General features: G+C 43.4%; 1 protein-coding gene across 3 annotated transcripts in view; it reads left to right on the forward strand.

Annotated features, from left to right (window-relative positions):
- Trim2 (tripartite motif containing 2) overlaps positions 1-23,077 on the forward strand; it is a 94,730-nt gene extending 71,653 nt beyond the window's left edge. For all 3 annotated transcript variants that reach the window (XM_038348077.1, XM_038348078.1, XM_038348079.1), the window contains 6 exons: positions 4,347-4,450; positions 4,754-4,921; positions 11,467-11,635; positions 12,827-12,897; positions 18,362-18,502; positions 21,070-23,077. In XM_038348077.1, the coding sequence (XP_038204005.1) occupies positions 4,347-4,450; positions 4,754-4,921; positions 11,467-11,635; positions 12,827-12,897; positions 18,362-18,502; positions 21,070-21,222 (806 nt within the window). In that variant the 3' untranslated portion in view covers positions 21,223-23,077. The remainder of the gene's footprint in view (positions 1-4,346; positions 4,451-4,753; positions 4,922-11,466; positions 11,636-12,826; positions 12,898-18,361; positions 18,503-21,069) is intronic.
- The last annotated feature ends 536 nt before the right edge of the window (positions 23,078-23,613 follow it).

Raw genomic sequence — 23,613 nt, forward strand, 5'->3', positions numbered from 1 at the left:
GTGATGAGGGAGGTCCAGCTGATGAGCTCATTGTAAGATCCCTCCCTGGGTCCCTGGAGAATCTCATCCTCAGGAACTCTCCCTTTCTTTCATGTGGAAACAGTTGCAGGTGACTTTTCTAACCAAGGGAGCAAAACTTAATCCTCTGGGCCTGGTGGAAAAGGGAAAAGGCACAGACACACACCGTCAGGATCCTTCTATCATCTATCTCTCTCTTTTTTTCATCTATCTATCTTTTTTTATCTATCTCTTCTCTTTATTTCTTTCCTTACCTCTATCCAAACGTGTGCCTTCTCTGTGTTATTAATTTTACCTTACAGCTTATATACCCTAGCAAAATCTTTGAAGCAGTATAAAAATTACAGTGTGGTTACATTCTATTTTTCAAGTGAATAATGACAATGAATACATGTTAAAAACATGTTTCCCATTTCCCTTGCGTGATTAAACATTTTACATATCACAGGTGAAAAGCAAATCGCTCCCAAGACCTCACATACAACTTATTATGGATTAACAGACACTCTCGCATACATATAGATTATTATTATTATTATTTAGACAGGGCCTTGCTATGTGTCCTTGAACTCACTATGTAGACCAGACTCGCCTGGAACTCACAGATGCACAGATGTATCTGTCTCTACCTTCTGGGTGCTGGGATTAAGATATGTACCACCACAGCTGGCAAAAATAAACAAATAAAAGCAAGCAAGCGAGCCGGGCGGTGGTGGCGCACGCCTTTAATCCCAGCACTCAGGAGGCAGAGGCAGGCGGATCTCTGTGAGTTTGAGACCAGCCTGGTCTACAAGAGCTAGTTCCAGGATAGGCTTCAAAGCTACAGAGAAACCCTGTCTCGAAAAACCAAAAAAAAAAAAAAAAAAAAAAAAAAAGCAAGCAAGCGTGTGTGTGTGTGTGTGTGTGTGTGTGTGTGTGCGTGCATGTGTGTGTGTGTGTGTGTGTGTGTGTGTGTATGGGTGTATGGGGAAAATGCAGCTTCGTTCTTTCTTGTCTCTGATTACCTTCATGATATGTCCCGCTCCAACCTCCCTTATCTGCACAATGGATTTACGGGAGGGAATCTATAAGCAAGTGCTGTGCACATTGCTGATCATTTTATACAGCATGAGTTGTAATTTATTGCCGGTCATTAATAACTCGTTCGTGTGTTCGCTTACTTATCAAGCATTCATTACACACCTGCGTGACTGAACATCCTGTTCAGGCTTTTCTCAGCAACATTTCGGTGGATTCTTTCGCTCAGAGTACCTTGCACACTAGTTTGGGTGGATGGTGGGAGGAGATACATAGTGTTGATCCCTGGGATTCTGCTTAGGGGTTCACCTCCTGGGTGTTTGGAAGTGATCAAGGGGCACAGGGCTCAGAAGCTGTTGGCTTGAAGATTACCCTTGTGATTCACATGCAAGCTTAGCATCCAGAAAAGTGATAGCTTAATTATCTTAAGAGATTATTCCTAAATTATTTATAACTTCCTTAACCTTCTGTTGATTATTTCGTAGCCAGTGCAAGTAATTGTAAAAATGACCTTTTATTTACATTAATTTAGACAGGAAATGATTTGGTAAACACTATCTATGTATTGTTTTACATATCTTTGTTATGGAAGAACTCATATTAATTACCTATTTCCAGTGCTTTGTGTGTGTGTGTGTGTGTGTGTGTGAGAGAGAGAGAGAGAGAGAGAGACAGAGAGAGACAGAGACAGAGAGAGACAGAGAGAGATTGAGAGAGAGAAAGAGTGTGGTGTAGACATGCATGAGAATGTCAGAGGATAACTACTTTTAGGAGGCAATTTTCTCTTTTATGTGGGATTCCTGATAGGAACTCAGGCTTGCAAGTACATTGAGTGGTAATGGCTTTACCTGCTGAGGGACCTTGCTGAGCCTGCCAAACCTCTTTTCAGCTGTGTGCTTTGTTCCAATGCTCTGGTGACCCAGAGTTGGTGGCTCCCAAGCCTCTCATTCATTGCAGAAAGACAGAATCTTTCCGCCCCAGGCTTCTGACTGAATTAACATGGAGTTTAACTAAATGTCTTCCTGCCCCCAAATGTGGTTATTTCCTGTTTCCACTGATGCTCAGAAACGTGGCCTCATTTTTGTACAGCACAAACACGTGCTAGTGTTTAGGGCGCCTGCATTTTCCTTTTTCCAGTACCACCCGTGTGTTCTCTTAAGCAAGTGGAATCTTTTTTAACCAGACGACGATTACTCTTGCTAACCCTGTTTTCTCTATTCCCTGCTACCCACTGAGTCTTCTAGAAACACATTGGCCTTTGTGCTTAACAGAACAGACAGAAGGTTAAATGAAGGAGACCCACAGGCCATGTTTGTCCCTGCTTGAACCTGAAGGACAGCGATCTACATCCATCTGTCTTCTCAGGTGTCTCCTAGCCACTCTCCCCTTATATGCCCTTATCACCCACACGCGCAAGGCCCTACCACACTGGTGTCTTTAAGGTCATTTCTTTTGTTTTTGTTCCACTCCCAGTTATAAGGTTCTTGCTCTTTAAAGCAGTATAATTATTATTTCTATTATTATTAGTGTGTGTGTGTGTGTGTGTGTGTGACATGCCACTGCGTTGTGTGAGGACAACTTGTGTGTCTGTTTTCTCTTCCACCTCTACATGGTTCCAAGGGTTCCAGGCTTCTGGAACCAACCTGAGACATCTCACCTGTGGGCCCCAAGACTCTTGCTTTCAAATTGGTCCCGATGCCTCTTCCCAATAACTTCATGCTTTTGTTTATAAATTTTTAAATGTATTTGTTTATTTTTGGGCAGGGACTGTCTGTCTCAAGTCATTCTCCTTCTTCACCCCGCCCTTGGGTGCATTGGGATGATAAGTGGATTTTTGAAAAACCAGGAATTTGGGTTCTTACTTTTCTTCAAAGCACTGGCCTCACCATCTTTAAAAAAGATGTTTGCAAAGTGAACATTGTAGAATTCTTTTTTTCCTGTTCTTCAGTTCGGTATTCCTGTATCCAGTTATTCGTACATCAGCAGGGATCCCCAAACGAATCACTCGTTCTGAATCACACGCTCGTTCGTTCTGTATTCACGCATTCCGCAAAGATCCTTGTGGACAAAGGGATACATCTGATGAAATGGTGGCTTCCTTCGTGATGCAGAACTTTATCTTTGGGGATCTGAATCTTGCAGGGATCTAAATCTTGCGGTGATTACACACAGAAGACACAAACTTAAGAGGACCCCTGACTTTGTTACAGTGATGGCCCCTGGGGTCTGTTGGAAACCAGCTGATCCCAAACTGTCCTGCTCAGCAGTTCTATTGCTGATTTTCTCTGGAGTTTCATCCACCACCAGTTTCAATCTTAAACCCAGGTCTGTTTCTGAAGTGTCAGGCTCAGGCTGACACCATGCCTGCCTCCTCTTTCCTCGGTCACTATGTGGATGACTAAAAGATATTAAACTGTTCTTTTAATATACATTAAATTGTAATTTATTTTTCTCACTAGGAATTGAAATTTAAGCTTTTTAGGTCAATTTTAGGTACTGTATCTGTTTCCACCCATTAATAGTCTGCATTCTTTTGAAATAAAAAGGGGTAACCATTAATATGCCGATGGGACACTTTATTTCCTTCCCTCCTTCTCATTTGTCCTTGCAATCAAAGGGTCTAGTGGCCAAGTTGGACAGGTCTGACCCTAAGCCCACGGCTGTGGAGACTAAGGCCAGGAACAAACTCAAGGCCAGTCAGGAAAAGAAACAAATAAACAAGTCAAGTAGGGTGAGGTATCAGGAATATACACAGCCACTGAAGTCCACGTCCAGAGTCTTAGAGAAGAATGCGGAAGTGGGCCTAGCATATGAGACCACTGCTCACCCATGATGTCTGTGACTTTAGTGTGGATGATGGACGTGCTCAGAACATCAAGTGTCCAGGCATCCCCTGAGGGCCACTGAGTAAGAGAGTGAGATTCTGCCAGAACTCTAAAACGCACCCCGACTCTGCCTGTAGCTCCCTGGTTAGAATATTTCTTTATTATTTCTTTGTGAAAGCTGAATATATTTTAATTAATATTACATTAATTAATTATATCACTTTAATACTCAGCTACAAATTGATTAGAGAAAATTAGCATTTGATTGAAAATGATTTTGCTCTGAAAGAGAAGGTGAGTAGTCCATGGGTTCAGTCATAGGGGACATCCTCCTCCCATCCCTCTCTGTATGTATCAAAGGCAGTGCAGAGTCTGTGGTCACAGGTGTCATCCCTACTGTGGGAAAGAAAAAAGACAATGTATTCTCAGGCTACTTATGGAAGCTTAGACTATTCTTTTCCTAATCTAGTTCTCATTTATCCTTAGGTACCAAAGGAAGAAATAAAGGAGAATTCACAAACCTTCAGGGTGTAGCTGCATCAACGAGTGGAAAGATATTAATTGCGGACAGTAATAACCAGTGTGTGCAGGTATAGCCCTACGTGTGCTCCTCGGAGTGCTCGTGTTGGCTCGAGTGGGTGTGTGCTTCTGTGTGTTAGAGTCAAGATAAATGGTATGGGGAAGAAACAAAAGGAATATGTAGACTTCTGTTTTTGTTTGTTTTGATTTTGTTTTCTTGTGTGAACGCGTGTGTGTGTGCGCGCGCTTGCATGGGACTTTCTTAAAACAGCACCGGCATGTTCTGATGTACAGTGTATTTGACAAATGCCTTTTCTTGCTCCATGGATTTTTGTGCTAGTTCAGATTCTAATGAATCTAAATTCATTGTATAGATATTTTCCAATGATGGACAATTCAAAAGCCGCTTTGGCATCCGAGGACGATCACCTGGACAGCTACAGCGGCCCACAGGGGTAGCAGTGCACCCCAGTGGGGACATCATCATCGCAGATTATGATAACAAGTGGGTTAGCATTTTCTCCAACGACGGAAAGTTTAAGGTAAGAGTGACCACCGTTTGGCCTCTAAATAGTAGAAAGAACAAAAAAAAGTGGCATTAAATTATGTTTTTCCTTGTTTAAATCCAATCCAGTATTTCATAATTATTCATATGGAGTCATCAATCTCAGTTTTATAAAATGAGAGTAGCTGTGATAATTTTATAAACTTGCTTTCTCTCACACACATGCATTTGCACACATTCATATGAATACACACATACATCTGCACACACATACATATATATGCATATGCATATAGATACATATACATGCACACACACCTTTATATGTGATTTATTTTATAAAGCAATAGTTTGCTTGCTTGCTTTAAAAAAATCATGCTTACTGGAAAACTATATTTGATTTCAGAAGAAACAAAGTCTCCTGCAAAGGGTTATAAAGTAGCAGTTTGTGATTAATTTTCAAACTGTCACAAAGTACATTTTACTTTCTCAGGTCTGTGGTGGAAGACACAAGAGAAACAGTGTGATAATGTGCATTTCTCACCTTTAAAACACACACATTGAAGGGAAAAAGCCTAATGTTCAAGGAATGTCAGTCGTACATTATTTGTTATAACCTGAAAATGCAAGATTAAAGAATGTCACATAGAACTAAGAAGGAAAAGAAAATGGAGGCTTTACAGAGATGGTGCCAGTTCCCCTACACCCTGGGATCCCCTTGTGTTATGTACGATACCCTTCTAGCCCCTTTTTGCAAAATATAAACATGGTGTCTTTGTTAGTCAGCTCTTTATTGCTGAGACAAATTGTCTAAGAAAATTGACTTAGGAAATATTTAGTTTGGTCCACAATTTTGAAGGTCTTCGGTCCACTGTCACTTAGCTCATGTGCCTTGGTCCTGTGGCGCAGTGAAACACATGATGGAGGGAATCGCTGACCTCATGGTGGCAGGAAAGCAGAGGGAAGAGGAAGTGATCGGGCTCCATGGCCTCCATCAGGGATATGCCCCAGTGACCTCCCTTCCTTCCCATTCTGGAATCTTGAAAGCGGATCTCACTTGGTCTCTGACTGAAAGCATTTGAAGTCTTTGGGTTGTCCTGGTCATTTCATGATATTTACAAGATGACATTTATGAGATGAGTTACATGCATTTTACCCTTGGATTAGAGGCCTTGTTTTATGTGAGGTAATAACTTTTCAACCCGCGGAAATAAAAGAAACATTGCATTATTGCACGTGGGTATCCATTAGACCCTGAACTGTCTGCTAGAAACTGCTCCATATAATGGTCCTGTGTCCAGAAAGTTCTCTAGTCTTCCTTTATCTTCCAACACCCAAATCTGACGGCTCTGCTAGGAACATGAGGAAAACCGGTAGCTTTCCTCTCAAAAGTCCTCATTTGGAGAAACCACTTATATCTTTTCTCATACTCCAGCAAAAATGGTTATTGATCTATACATGCTGCAACCGCTTCTGAAAACTGAGTTTTGCTAGATAAGAGAGAGGGACTCCCTGATGGAGACGTTTCATGCTCATGACTTGATATTTCAGTACTTGTAATAAATATTTGGAAGAACAGGTCTTAAAATTGGGCGCTGCTGGCAGTCAGTGCAGTCAACACTGTAAAGCACTTGTGCCCCCTAGAGGACAGGGGGAGGGATGTTCCCTACTGCATCAAGAACCTCTTAAGACAGATGTTGATTAGAACCCATTAAGGTAAAGGAATAGCACAATGAAAGAATCTGAGTACTGTTAAAAAAATTCACTCAGAAAACATGGCATGCACAATGCAACATAAGAAGGCAATTCTATTATCTGTGACAACACAGGTGGAACTAGAAGGAATTATGTGTGGTAGTTTTTAATGAGAATAGCCCACATAGTCGAATATATTTGAATGTCTGGCTCCCAGTTAGTAGAACTGGCTGGGAAGGATTAGGAGGTACAGCCTTGTTGAGGAAGGTATTTCACAGGGCTGTGCTTCGAGATCTCAGAAGCCCACATCATTCCTGTTAGCGCTTGCTCTCCCTTGTAGCAACATGTTGTTGCTTCAACATGTGAGCTCTCAGTTGATGCTCCAGAATCATGCTTGCCTTCTGCCATGCTTGCCACCATGATGGTCATAGACTTACCCTCTGAAACTGTAAGCTAATGTGGGATGCTCTTCTGTATATGTGTTGCTTTTATTGGTTGATGAATAAATTTTTTGGCCAATGCGGGGAGGGAGAGGTGGGAGAAGGAGTTCACCAAGATGTGCAGGCTACAATGTAGCATCCAGACCCAGATGTGTAGGCTACAATGTAGCATCTGGACCCAGCCGTGCAGGCTACAATGTATTATCCAGACCCAGACATGTAGGCTACATTGTAGCATTCATACCCAGACGTGCAGGCTACAATGTAGCATCCGGACTCAGCCGTGCAGGCTACAATGTATTATCCATACCCAGACGTGCAGGCTACAATGTAGCATTCGTACCCAGACATGCAGGCTACAATATAGTATCTGGACCCAGCTGTGCAGACTACAATGTACCATCCGGACCCAGCTGTGCAGGCTACAATGTAGCATCCGGACCCAGATGTGCAGGCTACAATGTAGCATCCAGAGATGATTAATTTTGCTTCATTAATGGGACTTGGTGAAATCAACAGAGTAACTGACTTGCCTTCTACCCCAGCACAGTTTTTGTATTTATTCCTAATTATCTCAGATGTGTAGCATCTTACTACCGTTTTTACAGACATGGGTCTTATAGTGTAATGTTTATCACTCTCCCCCCCCCCCCTTTACTGTTTGCTCTTTCATCTTCCCTCAAATTTTATACCTTCCAACCCATCTGGGAGTTTTTGGTAATCAGAAAAGAGCACAAATCTGGTGACCTTTATGGCCACTGTATTCTAAAATGTCTTAGCTTTTCCCTCTTGAATTTGCAAGCCATTTGTTAGGTGCTCTCATTTGACTGTCTAATGACAAACTCTGAACTATGTTTCTTACTGTTCTAAGATGGCAAGGAAACAAAGCGAGGCGAAACACACGGCTTCTTATTCAGCTCTGCAGAATTTAGTGCAGCTGAACTGGAAACAAAAGGAGGAGGAATGGGACATTTGGTTTCAGCTTTGAGTTGTGCTTGTCGATCTGCCCAGTCGGCATCCTATGGTGGAACTAAGATAATCCTTTGGCTTCTGTTTTCATTCTAGATAATTATCCACTTGCTATTATATGGTTGAGTCACTCTGAGTAACTACTGTTGTCTGTAATGTTAAGTAGTAGTCGTATTAGGCAGTAATGAACAGGGTGCCAGCTCACCTTTTGATCTGGCATGACACTTTCCTTTCAGACTTGAAAGCACGTGAGCGATTGCCTTCCATGCCATTATGTTAGAGCCTCTTTGATCCTCGGGCTCCATTGCAGCATCAGAATCAAACTTATACAAGCGGTTCCCTGACCTAAGATGAAATGTTTCCTTTCAATGTCCTTGTGTCTCTCTGATCTAATGAGGTCACATCTGAATCTCTGTCATTTGTAAACTTGGAACAACAAAGCCTCCCATGAGAAGTCCTGCTTAGAGAAAGCTCAATTGCTGTATCGGGAAATTAAGAAGATATACAAGGGGGCTGGAAAGACCATGCAGTGGATGAAGCATTTGTTGTTCTTGTAGAGAACCCGGCACCCACATGTGCTATAACTGTGGTTCTGGGGGCTCTGATGCCTTCTTCTGACCTCTGAGGTTACTAACCACACACATTATACACAGGCACGCATGTAGGGAAGCACTCATACACATAAAGTAAAATAAATAAATAACAAACTAATTTCACAGATTTTTCATCCGGTAGTGCTAAAATACAGATAGAAAGGACTCTGGAGCAGAACATAGAAAATGTAATTGGTGGGGATTGACTTTGAATTTAAAAGACACTGCAAATAGGCTTTAAAAACATATACAAAAAGTCTAAAATAAGAAGTAATAGTGTAATAAGGAGGCTGCTTGTTGGTTTCTGGCTGCTCATAACCAAAATAATCACACAGAAACTGTATTGATTAAACCACTGCTTGGCCCACTAGCTCTAATTTCTTATTGGCTAACTCTTACATCTTAATTTAACCCATCTCCATTAATCTGTGCATCACCATGAGGTCGTGGCACCAACAAAGTTTTAGTGTATCTGTCTCCTGCAAAAGCTCCATGGCTTCTCACTAACTCCTCCTTCTTTTGCCCAGCATTCAGTTTAGTTTTCCCTGCCTACCTCTATTCCCTACGCAAGCCCAAGACAGTTTCTTTATTAACCAATGGTATTCACAGCATACAGAGGGGGAATTCCACACCATAAGAATTCCTCTTGCCTTCACTGACCCCACTTTTTAGGCTGAAGCCTCTGGTGTCTGACTTTTCTTCCCAGAAGTCCAGTCTCCATGTGGGGTTAGTTCCAGGATCCCCCATGAACTCCTAGACCCGAGATTGTTCAAGGTTTCTCCTACAAAATGATACAGTTTGCCATTCACACCTATATACTTAATCATCTCTAGATTACTTACACCTGATACAGTACAAATGCCTTGTTTATTGTGTTGTATTATCTAGGGAATTGTAACAAGAAAAAAGTCTGCATACATTTAATAGAGATACAATCAGAGTGTCCCCCCCCCCTGCAATATCTTTGATATGAAGTTGGTTGAAAGTCAACTTTCATTGACCTGTGGAGATATTGTCTGCTGGACCTGGGATCTGAGAACATGAAGGAATGGGGCAGACTACAGTCTAACACTGTAGACCACCTTGCTTTGGTTTCAGTATGTGTTTATACATGAATAGAACAAAGCAAGCAATGTTCCAAAGAAGGTTGCTTGAGTTCTCAGAAGCATGATCAGAAAAATAGCTAGGTGATGGTGGTGCAAGCCGCCTTTGATCCCAGCACTCAGGAAGCAAAGGTAGACAGATCTCTGTGGGTTTGGGGCCAACCTGGTCTACAGGGTGAGTTCCAGGACCGCTCAGAGATACACAGAGAAACTCTATCTTGAAAAACCAAAAGGAACAAAAGCGTGTAAATAAACACCTTTAAGCACATACTAAATATGAACAGAGCAGCTCTTTCCTAGAACTGTCTCAGGACAGAACAATTTAAACACAATTGCCTGGCGTGTTCTATACATTCTATCTGGGACAGCACCAAAGCCAGGCAGAAGGCCAGATCCAGATCCAGGGTCCACTGACCAGGTCGGGGTCTATAACTGTGTTCTGATATCCAACAAGAATCAACATGTCTTATAAATTGAATGTAAATGTTTGTCACAGAAGGTGCATAATCCCGTCCAAGAACAGTCCAGGGCGCAGAATGCATCTGAGAGCAAAGGCCCTGTGTCTCTTTCTCTGAAGCCTCTCTCACGGTTCCCTGAGGCATCGTTCACCATGGGTCATTCTTTTGACCGTGTTCCGACAGAACTAAAGTATATGGAAGCATATGGTTGAAAAGAACTCTAATGCTTTGCTCCCCCTTATTAAACACTGTGAGGATGAGATAATTTAGTCATGATTGGACAGCTGGAGAGGGCTCAGCCTGTAAAGTATTGGCTATGTAAGCATAGGAACCTGAGTTTTATCCCCAAAACACATGCTAAAAAATGCCAGGTGATGATGTGGGCTGTTGAGGCTAAGAAGGGAAGATCCCAGGGGACCCTGGCCTACCTCCTGCCTCTACCTCCCTGGCTTGCAAGCTGGAAGCCAATGACAGACTCTGCCTCAAAACCTGAGATATGTGTCTCCTGGTGAACAATACCCAAAGTTGACCTCTGGCTTCCACACACACACACGTACCGCACGCATACATTTACCTTCCCACATAATACATACACACACGCAAATAGTACGTTAGCTTATAAATAATTCTAGACTTTTGTTTTTTAATGTGGTAAACAAATATGTGTCAAGTACTACTTATATGTCAGTAAATGAGGACAGTTTTGAGCATACAGTGCTAGTTGGGACAGATGTGACTTCCAACCATGTAGAGCTCGAGTCTAATAAGGTTTAATTCACATGCCTGAGATTTTAGTGCTGAGTGTGACATATAACAGCAGTAGTGATGGTCTCCATTTGGTGACTGCTTGCTTTACTTACACTGAATCTTTGACATTATTTTATTTACTATTTGCTCCTAAAATAACATGGGATGTTATTAAAGTTGCTTCTTAAAACATTCTAGAAAAAAATATAAGGAACCTTAAGGTTAAAGAGAATGAGTGAATCTGTCAGTGCGACTTTCAGATGTGCTGACAGCAAGTGACAGGGGTAAGGTGTCTTTCTCTAGACCCTGCGGTCTCTCATCAAGTGTCCATTCAGAAGGGCACTGTGGCCCAATTTTGGTGGCAAATACTTCTTAAGAATAAGGTTTTATATGCATGCCAATAGCAGATGCTGAATATGGCAGGGCCAGTTTTCTGGGACACAGATACCATGGTTCCCCGTGGTACCCAGAACATCCCAGCAAATGGCTTTTTAAGACAACTACCTGGCTTCAGGTTGGTTCTGTAACGCTTTGAACATCGATGTCTATACTCAGTTTCTGGACTTGCTTCCAACAGACAAAAATCGGATCGGGAAAACTGATGGGACCCAAAGGAGTTTCTGTGGACCGCAACGGGCACATTATTGTGGTAGACAACAAAGCTTGCTGTGTGTTCATCTTCCAGCCGAACGGGAAGATAGTCACCAGGTTTGGTAGCCGAGGAAATGGCGACAGGCAGTTTGCAGGTACACTCGACGGTAATATGTAAACCCCCTCTTTTATTCCTCTTCCGCTCACGTTTGCATGTCTGAGCATGTTGAAGGCGCCCCATCCCCAGTGTGCGTGCTGGCTTTGGGGGACAGCGTTGGGGGTGGAAGCAAAGCAGAAGTCATCCTGAGAAGGCTCAGTTGAAAGGACAACCTTTGTATGGTTTTTACCGACGGCTCACACAGCAGACGTCAGATTTTCAAATATGCATATTAAGTAAAATAATAGTTTTAAAACAAAATATTTTTTTTAAAAAATCCCACAAGTATGAAGAACCATGAGTGACTGTTTCCCGTGGACGCAGTTTCACCAAGGAGCCTGGGGATGGGTTTATCTCACCTTTGTAGGTTGCTATAAGAGAACAGGGGTGTAGAGCATTTGCTTAGAGCAGCGAAGGCAATCTGCTTTACTTTGCTCTGTGCAACTTTGCGATCACAAGCTTGTTGGATGCGCACATCTGCAGGAAAAGGATGAGCACAGTCCATTGGTTTCCTTTTAAAAGGTTGCCTGCGGGGATTTAGCGTTAGCTGGCATCTTCTCTCTTTGTGGTTGTTCTCTCACTTTTTGTCTGGCCCAGATTCTCAACTCAGTGCTATAAAACGCAGGGCTTCTGCTCAGTCTTTTCAGTAGAAAAATTATGCTTTGGAGCCTCTTTCCCAGAGCTGAGAATGACAATGCTCTCTTTGTAGGACTCCATCACCTCCACTTAGAAAAAAAAGGAAGAAGTCGTGGGTGTGGCTTACAGAGGGTGGTACAGAGAAAGGCTAGGACTCCACTCTTCTGTGTGTGCTGGGGGAGAGACCAGATCACACAGCCCCAAGTTTAGAAAGTGCAGAATCCAGCTTGTCTGGAGCTAGATGTCTGTTTGAGTGATTGTCTGTGAGCTGGGCCTCTGGTTCTTTGTCCTTTCTTCATTCATTAAGTCAATGTGTTGCCCCTGTGCCGTGTGGAGGGGCGTGCTGTGTTGCCCGTGTGTTGTGTGGTGGTGCGTGCTGTGTTACCCATGTGTTGTGTGGTGGTGCGTGCTGTGTTACCCTTGTGCTGTGTGGAGGTGCGTGCTGTGTTGCCTGTGTGCTGTATGGCGGTGTGTGCTGTGTTACCCGTGTGCTGTGCTGCATGCATCAGCACCGTTGGGACCCTCATGGGTTCTCCCCCTCATTTTGTTGCAGGTCCCCATTTCGCAGCTGTGAATAGCAATAATGAGATCATCGTTACAGATTTCCATAATCATTCTGTCAAGGTATGATCAGCACGCCCATTGTTAGCTCTGAACTGCTTTTACAGGGAAAGTGGTCTGATTGGAAATAACACACAGCACCGGCACAGACCCTCAGAACTCAATGACGTTAGCCCACAGGGATCTGACTTGCGCCTAAGCGGGAAGGTTTTTACATGGCCTTCCTTACTTGGGCGAGTCGGGTGTGAATAAAATACCATGGCCGTCAGTTTCTTGGTTGGATGATTAAAGATTTTGTAAGGCAGTTGCTTGGACACAGGGACAGAAAGTTCTGGACCTTACTTGCTACTTGAGTTGGTTGCTAGGCAACAAACTATAATGTCACTGTTAGTGAGGTTGTTAGAACCCGCTACAGCGACAGACTCAGGCAGGTCAGTAATCAGCCAGCGTCTGTGCACACAGTGCATCACATCACTCGGTGTGATATAGAACACCGCGTGACAGAAAAACAAAACAAAAACCACAAACAAACAAGCAAACAAACAAAAAACCCAGCCTCCTCTAAGAATGCAGTGCATCCGTCTTACTTTGCGAGGCCCACTTTGAGGTCTTTGTTATGGGAAAACTGAGACATAGAGTGGTTGGATCTAGTTAGTAGTTGTGGGTGAAGCATCCCCAGGAAGGACGCTTGTTCCACGGAAGACATGCTGTTAGTCACGGCAGTACGCTGGACGGCATATGGACCCCATGGTTGCATTTCTTTCTAGGGTTCATTTTGTGGACTGAAGGTGGAACCCTGGCATATGCCCAGGGGGAAAAAAAGAAACGAAAAATATTTGTACAATTACTTGCTTCCTGTGTAAATCAAATGATACTGATTTTCGTTGTAAAGATGAGCTAAAGTTTTTCTTACGTTCATTTAAATTTCCAAGGCATATTACTTTAAAGGACATGTTAAAGAAACCACACAGTATGGCTGGCCAACAGCTAGTGCTTATGCTTTGAACAACTGAGTTAACGAGGACTTATTGGTGTCGGTAACTGGATAGCCTAGTAAGGGGTAGGACTGTCAATCCCACAGGTTTCCCCTACCCTAGGCCTTTCTCTGCTTCATTTCCTAGCCTAGCATCTTCATCCAAGTCAATGGAAAAGCTCTGAGCTTTCTGCTGCGAGTCAAGTCCCCAGCAAAGAGTAGAAAATAGGTTGTGGGTGGGGCAGGAGGAGGGGAAGGGCTACATTGTTGCTTCTCAATTGCTGCTCCCTAAGGCATTGCTATTCTGAAGTGGCTGCTTAGTGGGCGGGCCTCGTAACCTCCCATCAAACACCCACTCTGTGTTCTCCACTGGAGGTGTGTTGGTAAAAGGCAGGGGCGGTGGGGAAAGTTTATCTGAATGGGTGGATAAAGAGGGAAATGGAGAGCCAAGAGGCAGCAGGAAGGCTGTGGTCACGCTTCTGCCTTCACTTAGGACATAGCAGCCCCCTCCCCACAGGGCATTAACCACAGGGCCAGATCCTAGCAGTAGGAGGTCAGCGTGCCCACTCACCACGGGACAGTGAGCTGATGTTTCTGTTAAGGCCCACAGTGTCTTTTCCTGTCCATTGTTCCAGGTAGCCTGTGTAAACCAGCCTGGTATCAGCATCTCTAAGGACTCCTAGTTACCAGGCTTGACAGACTCTCTAGAAAGAGATAAAGCCTTTGTAAGTAACCAAAATGCAAGGCAGACAGCAGCACAGGAAATGCACGGAAATGCACGCCACACAGTATGTGCTCATCGTGTTCCAGGTGCCGGGTTCAGGCCCCTGCACCAAGGTGGAGGAACCACAATTATGACGGTTAGGGGAAACTTTGAAGTAGGGGTGATAGCCAGCATGCGAAGGATTGCAAGATCAGGAAATAATTAATCCAACATTATTAAACGGCAACTCCATCCAAGTACAAAACGCGAAGCCATAAAATTATTTCAGCTCTTAGACTGTGTTCTTCTGAGAAATGTTGAGTAACTAGGTGCCATTAGGGGGGAAGCAGGAAAGATAGGATGTTTGCAACCATTAAAGTTCCAGAAGGGATGGTCTTAAGGTGTAGAGATGCTATTTCAACTATTCGGGCTCACTTTTCATTGTAAGAACATCATAGCGATTTGTTTTACTTTCTCTGTGATAGCTGTTGCAGGGAACGCATGGGTTTTGGTTCCCATGTTACAGCTGTTAGTAGTATCAGGTGATTCTTGCTTAGTAAATGTAAAAACTGTAAGTCAGAGTTAATGAGTAGTCTACTATAGTTGGGTTTTCTCCCTCCCTCCCTCCCTCCCTCCCTCCGTCCCGCTCTCTCTCTCTCTCTCTCTCTCTCTCTCTCTCTCTCTCCCTCCCTCCCTCTCTTTCAAAGCTACCTGCTATACAGTGTTATTCAGGGATATGTTGTAAGACCCCTAGTGGATACCAAGTCACAAATAGCCACAAATAGTCTAGATTCTATAGGTGCTATGTTTTCTTCTGCATACATACTTAACGACAAAGTTTAATTCCTAGAAACGATACTAAAAGCAGTCGTATTGGCTTTCTGTCGCTGTGTTAAAATTCTAGAGAATAACAACTCCAAGCAAAGCTTTCTTTTTGTTCGCGGTCTCTGGGTTTCGGTCATAATTACCTGCAGAAACAAAGAGAAAGAGAGGCCGAGACAGAGCCTGGGGATGAGTTATCCCTCCAAGAACACGCCTTGGTGACGGTGACTACTTCATCCAGACAGGCTACGCTGCCTTCAGTCTCAGGCACCCGTCTCAGGCACCCGCTACTAGTCTGTTCAGTCATGAGCCCATCAGTAAACCAATCCATTGATGAGGTGAGAGCCTAAGAACCCACTCACGTCCTAGAATGTCCACCTCTGAGCATCCCTGTATCTGGGGCCTGGACCTTCAACACATGTAGCCATGAAGACACATTTCAGATCCAAAGGCAGCAATTAACCTTGATAATGAATTATAAAATGGAGCAATTGTAACAGCATCCTGCTGTAGGCGTTAACTTGAAACTGCGCCTTTTTTTCTGGAGTTTCCCACTTACTTTCCTGCCGCGGTTACAGGCAGCTAGGACCAAGGAAAGTAAAATGCAGAGGAGCAGAGATGTCGCAAGGATTTTGTTTTAATCATGAGACAACTAAGCCAGGTAGGCACAGTGTGCATGCTTGCAATTCCCAGTGCTCGCAAGGCCAAGGTTAGAGGTGTTGGCGGGAGCAGGAAAGATCAGAGACTTGAGGCTAGCCTTGGCTACATACTGAGACCTTTTCTTCAATGAATATAAAAAAATAGTCAAACAACAGAAATAAAATATTCTTTATTCCAATATGAAGTAGATGCATCTGTGCTGAGAAAAATATACTGGGTTTAAAAAAGTAAGCAAGGACCAAGGACCACCAAAAGCATGTGTAGGAATTAATAAAGGAAGGGGCATAGAATAGCAGTCTCCAGCAACACAAACACATGCCCGTTGGCATCTAAAGCAGCAGTGCTGTGTCAAAATGGCCTTTAAAATACTTCCTCCTTTTCCTATCCTGTCCTTCCTCCCCCTACTCCCCTTCTCTTTTCCTTCCTTCTTTTCTCTTTTCTTATTGCTGAAGATAAAACTCAGACTTCTGTACGAGGTGGGCAGGGGCTGTGCCACTTTGCTATACCTGCTGCACACCCAGCCTACCCTGGCATTGGTAACCTAGCGTATTAGCAAAGGCTTGCTGTGCTTGTCTCTGAGAAGCCAAAGAGGACTCAAAGGTATCCTCCAGTCAGATCTGTGCTCAGAGCTGTGAGCCTCTGAGGCCCACAAGTGAGCGACACTTACTTTAAAGGTGCCCCAACCATAATGCTTCTTGATGTGTAAGTTAATACTTTTCATACATCTAAGCATCACCATAATGGACATTTAAAAATGACATCCCAGGAATATTTTAGAGACATTAAATATCATTTGAAACATCAAGATAAAAATTTTCACTATAGGGGGCTGGAGAGATGGCTCAGAGGTTAAGAGCATTGCCTGCTCTTCCAAAGGTCCTGAGTTCAATTCCCAGCAACCACATGGTGGCTCACAACCATCTGTAATGGGGTCTGGTGCCCTCTTCTGGCCTGCAGGCATACACACAGACATAATACTGTGTACATAATAAATAAATAAATAAATATTAAAAAAAATTCACTATAGTATTTTCACTAAATACATTAAATGTATTCAATGCTGTCATTGGAATTTTCATTCCAAAGCCTGTAACTGATATTTGATATGTATAGTGTATCAATAGTAATAAGTACATTCAGTAGAGCCGGGTGGTGGTGGTGCAAACTTTAATCCCAGCACTTGGGAAAGAGAGACAGGAGGATCTCTGAGCTTAGTCCAGCCTGGTCTACAGAGTGAGTTCTAGGACAGTCAAGGATGGTACACAGAGAAATCATGTCTTGAACCCCCCCTCAAAAAAAGAAACCACACACACACACAAGAACATTCAGAAACATTCAGTAAAACACAGTAACTGACCGATTAATCACAGCAGGCATCAGAGACATTCCCTTAACAGCTCTTCGTTCTTCATTCTATACTTAGAATAACCTCTGTTGCTTCTTTGCTTCTTCTTCTTCTGCTTCTTCTTCTTCTTCTTCCTCCTCCTCCTCCTCCTCTTCTTCTTCTCCTTCTTCTTCTTCTCTTCTTCTTCTTCTTCTTCTTCTTCTTCTTCTTCTTCTTCTTCTTCTTCTTCTTCTTCATGTATGAGTGATCTGTCTGCAGGCCAGAAGAGGACACAGGTGGTCGTGAGCCACTCTGTGGGTGCTGGGAATTGAACTCAGATCCTCTGGAAGCACAGTCAGTGCTCTTAACCTCTGAGCCATCTCTCCAGCCCTGACTCTGTTGGTTCTAATCATGTCGGCCTTAAAATTTGTAACTAAAATTTAAATTTCTCCATTTTAACTAAAGTACATTCTGAAGTAAATAAAACAGTTCTTGTCTGTCCTTCGCCCATGGCCACTGTATATTTCTGCACACGTTGGCATGCATAATGCATTCTAAATACGGCATTCAGCCCTCCTGTTCTTATTGTGGTGATACAGTAAAATGATAATAAATCATCAATATTTGGCTTAACAAAATCCTGATCCAAACTGAATACAATCCACCCTGTAGAGATGTAGTCTCTATTCCTGAATTTTTCTTTATTCAGTAAATAAAGCTACTTATTTGAAGATAGAATAACATTTAGTATTTTTTTTAAAAGTTCAACTCTATTTATAACATCATATTTTTATAATGTTTTGTAATTTATACAAAAATTAATACAGGCATTTCATTTCATAATCAGTTGTAAATGGCAGAAAAAAGAAGAGTAATAAATAAACGATATTACATCTAATTTGGCAATCACAGTGACGGGAGTCTAGTCTATAGACCACTTTTCTAGGCTTCTCAAGTCACAGGACTTGTTATAAATAACTTGCTCAGACAGCCATCTCTCAAACACTGTGGTTGGGTCAGCTATTTCTTTCAATATTTCACACAGGTATTTAACCAGGAAGGAGAATTCATGCTGAAGTTTGGCTCGAACGGAGAAGGCAATGGTCAGTTTAACGCGCCGACAGGTGTAGCTGTGGATTCCAACGGAAACATCATTGTGGCGGACTGGGGCAACAGCAGGATCCAGGTAGTGCACGTGGCTGATGCGGCTGACAGTCGGTTACGTCATGACACCATAGCTAATCTCCTGTGAGCCCCGGACAGGGGACATCGTTAGCATAGCGTTCTCTCATGCAAAGGTCATTGATTTATTTAATTTTTCGGTTTGAATATTGTTTTCCTCAGACCCCTACAGGGCTCACAGGTGGGATTCAAGAGAGTTATTGAAGAGAAGAGGACTACATGGGTGATTTACTAATCTGAACGTGAAGACTCATTTTCCTTTATTGTGAACACAGGCAGCAAGCAGTAATTTTAGTAAAACCTCTAAATTTTAGTAAAACCTGCCACTAAGAAAAACCACACACCCACACACCACACACACACTACACACTCACACACACAAACACACACCACACATATACTACATACATACTACACACACAAACACACTACACACACACCACACACATATACACATGCTCATACACACCATACCCACACCATACCCACATTCACACACACACACATACACACTACACACATACACACTCACACATACCACACACACCACACAAACTCACACACACACACCACACATACCCACACACACCACATACACTACACACATATATACTCACACATACCACACACATCACACATACACCTCACATACACACACACACACACACACCACATCCTCAAACACACTCTACACACACCACACACATATACTACATACACACACATATACTACACACATACACACACACTTACACACTCACACACTCACACACACCACACACATACTAAATACACACTCACATACTACACACACTCACTTGCTTAATCACTCCAACAGAATCCCGTGTTGAGAGAGACATTCTGGGATGGAGATGTGTGTCGCTCAGGTGGCAGAGTGCTTGTCTAGTGTGCCCGGGACCCTGAGTTCAATCCCCAGTTCTGACTAAGCTGGGCCTGGTGGCACTGCCATGTCTTCCTAGCACATGGGAGGTGGAAACAGAAAGATCAGCAGCTTGGGGTCATCCCTGAATACATAGCAAATCTGGGGCTAGCCTGGACTACATGACACCCTATCTCAAAAGGGAGAGTGACTCATGAGATCTCCATCAGTGGTCTCATTGTGGTGGGTCAGAGGCTCTGAGACTTGAGAAGCCAGGAGCTAGGCAAGCTACAGAGGTCCACAGATGCTGTTTGTATTTTGTGGACTCATGGCATCTCCCTACCTACACTGCTTCTTAAAACTCCAAGTGGGCCCAACGAAATAGTCCAAAGACAGCATCCTGGGAGCTTGTGGCAGAGGAAACGTTATGCGATGGTTTGTGCCTCTCATTCTCATCATAGCAGAATCCCATGGCCCTTCACGGTTAGATAGCGTTGAGCTGTCGCCTTCTCAGATGGGCACATTGAACTACGGACTTCAGTTTTGTTATTGCTCATGTGAAAGCTGTAGTCATAGGAGATGTACAACCAACAAGCTCTACGTCCACGACTCCAGGCATGGAGGGGGCAGGGAGAAAAAGACAAGCGTACGCAGAGACAAGGGTTGTGTGTTACGGTCCTGGCGAGGACTGGACCGGTGGATTGATGTGTGTCACAAAGGGAGTGATTACATTGGCTTCCACGCCTCAGATAGGGGAGCCCAGCTGTAGTCGTCTGTGTGTTGGAGAGACCGAGAGACTGGTAGCTTTCTCAGTCAAGCAGACTGCTGCCTCGGTGGTCCCAATTTGGCAACAAGGGCCTAGAATCCAGCAGCAGTTCTCAGCCTGTGGGTTGAGACCTCTTGGATGTTCATATGTTCATGTCGCATATCCTGCATATCAGATACTTACATTATGGTTCATAACAGTAGCAAAATTGCAGTTATGAAGTAGCAATGAAATAACTTTATGATTGGAGGTCACCACAACATGAGGAACTATATTAAAGGGTCACAGCATTAGGAAGACTGAGAAGCATTGGCCTAGAGGTTTCTAAGAGAGCCTCAGGTCTTCTTCAGCCTGTGTTGAAGGCTAAAGAAGCTGGGCTCCAGCTGGGCAGTGGTGGTGCACACCTTTAATCCTAGCATCTGGGGGGCAGAGGCAGGAGGATCACTGAGTCTGAGACCAGCCTAGTCCACAGAGTGAGTTCCAGGATAGTCAAGGCTACAGAGAAACCTTGACTCAACAAACAAACAAAGAAGCTGGGTTCACTGTGAGCACAGGAGGTGACAGCAGGCACAACAAGGTGATGCATTTACTAGTCAGGACAAAGGCTTTGGGCCAAAAGCAGTAACTTCTCTCTGACCGCCTAATGCCTGTACCACCACCAGGTGGTGCTGCTCATGCTGAGGGAGGATTAATTACCCCGCCTTCCCCCCCAGCTGATCTTGTCAGGAAATATACTCATGGATGTTCCCAGAAACCATTTCATAGCTGTTTCCAGATCCCTCCAAATCGACAAGCAAGGTTAACCATGGAATATCATGTGTGTGCAGCAGCCCGGACAAACCCAGAAGGTTCTTTACATGCTTTTTAAATACAGGTTCTGCATCGTATGTAACTTCCGTGATGCTCCGATTTTCTGTCTGTGCAGGTTTTTGACGGGAGCGGGTCGTTTCTGTCCTACATCAACACGTCGGCTGACCCCCTCTACGGCCCCCAAGGCCTGGCCCTGACGTCAGACGGCCACGTCGTGGTTGCAGACTCTGGGAACCACTGTTTTAAAGTCTATCGGTACTTACAGTGACAGCGGACAGCCCTGCGCTGAGGTCTCGCTCTAGAAACCGGAACGGAGTTTTCCATGTGGGACCAGATCACCATGGGACTTTTCACACTAGGGAGAACCTTCGGTAAACTTTCCAAGGTTATTTCTGAATGTAACAATTTCCTTAAGAACTGCTTATCCAATTTCCGTAATTCACTTTTAGCATTTAAAAAAAAAAAAAAAAGAATCTCTTCTATTGAATCTACACAAACTGCGAAGTTTTACACCTGGGAACTATGGCTCATAGGACAGGGATTTATGTAGTTAAACTAATTTTGCAAATCAGACATTAAAAAGAATTAGCGTATCTTTTGCCCGGTGAATGAATGGTAGCCTTTGCATCGAGCTTCCAAGAACAAAACTTGTAGTTACCTGTTTTATTTAAATTCGGTCATGAGACCAAGGGACCTTCTAACCTCACTTTTACAGTAGATGTTATTACTCTGGTGACATTTTTGTTCTTTTTCGATTGTCAACAACCACATATAATTACTTTAGAAAAATCTAAGGCTGTCTTGCAAGATCTTCCGAGCTCTGACTCAGGGTCCTCTTGAGTTGAGCCCATCAGAATCAATGCAAATTTCCCAACCTTTCGGGGTTCGATCAAAGATCTTTTCCATGTGTTCTCCTGACCTTCTCTTTCTACTCACCTTGCATCAGAAAATGAAATTTGTTTTCAGGAAAACCTGGAATTCCCGATGCTTTGGAAGGCATATGGCAAAAGCATGGGGGACCCTTTGGTTGTTAGCTTCAGATCAACACCCTGGAAAGAAGTCAGGAGAACTCACGTTCATGTGTTCATGTCTTTCCTCTTCCACATCATGGAAGCGAAAGCTTTACCTCCTGCAAAATGTCAGCACATGCAGTCAGACACCGGTGTCCTAGGACAGAGAGGCATAAGCAGCCCTTTGGAGGACAGATGGTGTCAACCAAAGGCATGTGGTTGATTCACGATCTCCCCTTAGAGAGCAAGTGTTACCAAAGTTGTGTTGAGCACTACAGGTATGGGCATGTATGGTTATTTATCATTGTCTAATGAACAGTAGAGGTGTTAAGGGACAAGTATACATGGTTAGGGTAAGATAGAGTGTATTATAAATATTATATATATAAATACATACATATAGCCGAATCCTTGCTGTGTGGAAATAGGCAGCACTCCGAAAGACAGAAGCACCGCCCAGCCATCCTTCAGCTCATTCCCCGGCGGCTGCAGTCTGAAGACACCTCCTGGAGGGGGCGCTCCAGCAGGTTTGCGTGTTGCCGGTTTCCGGCACGACGCGGATGCCTGACTTCCAGGCAGCTTTCTGTTTTCAAGACAAAGAGGAAGAAAAAAGAAAAAGGCATCTTTAAACGATGGGTTTGAGTTTCCTTTCACCTACGTACAAATGCATTCTGAGGAACATTACCTGCTGCGGATACTGTGAAATAAGACGAGGTGTGTTTCCACTGTTGTTTGATTCTCTACTCAGTTCTGCCAAATAGGTAAACCGTGTCTGACGCGTTTGATGACGACTTTGGGATTTCTCTTGCTGAAAGCACCTCAGATACACACTTTGAGGAAGCACTTCCCTTACAAGCATATGCTGATATTGATGGCTTATTATCTTAAAGTCCTAACGGTCTCCATACAGGAGCATTCAAAAATTTGGAAGGGAAATCTGGCTAGGTCCAATGGTTTGTTTGATTTATTATGCCCAAATCAACATCTGGGGGAAAACACTTCATTTTCGGGAGATTTACATTGGGTGTAGCTTATTATTATTTCAGTTCTGTGGGGTTTTAAAATAGCCAAGCAAGCCTGTCTTTTTTTTTTTTTTTTTTTTTTTTTTTTTTTCCTTTGGTGCTGGGCATGGACCGCATGGCCTCAGACATGTTAAGCAAGAGCCCCCAATACTGGGCTGTTCCTGCAGCCCATTCATTATGAATGTCAATATTTGTGTCTACAGACTTCCTACTGGGGCCAGGGCATCTGGGCACTGGGATCTGAGGGACGCTTGAAAGAGACAGGCATCTCTGCCCTCCTGCAGCTTATATTCTGTAAGGGAATTTCTGCTGTGCTGTTTATTAATAGTCTGCCAGCAGGATTATTTCTGAGCTGTTTAAAAGAAACTTTTTAAAAATGAGTGAATTAATTTTAGTTAATTTTCACAAGAAGAAAACAAGTTTTTTTTTTAAAAAGAATTTGCCACAGGCCTTTTTGTTGTTGTTGTTGTTGTTATTTTGTTTCTTAGAATGGAATCCAGGCCCCAGACATGCTAGGCACGCGCTCTACAACTGATGTGTGCCTTCAGATTGCAACTATTAATTTGAAAATGAATTTAATGAATTGTAGTGAGGAGCTGCGGGCTGCATTCCCACCCGAGGCATCTG

Source organism: Arvicola amphibius, chromosome 11 (genome assembly GCF_903992535.2).
Source record: "Arvicola amphibius chromosome 11, mArvAmp1.2, whole genome shotgun sequence".
Taxonomy (NCBI): Eukaryota; Metazoa; Chordata; class Mammalia; order Rodentia; family Cricetidae; genus Arvicola; species Arvicola amphibius.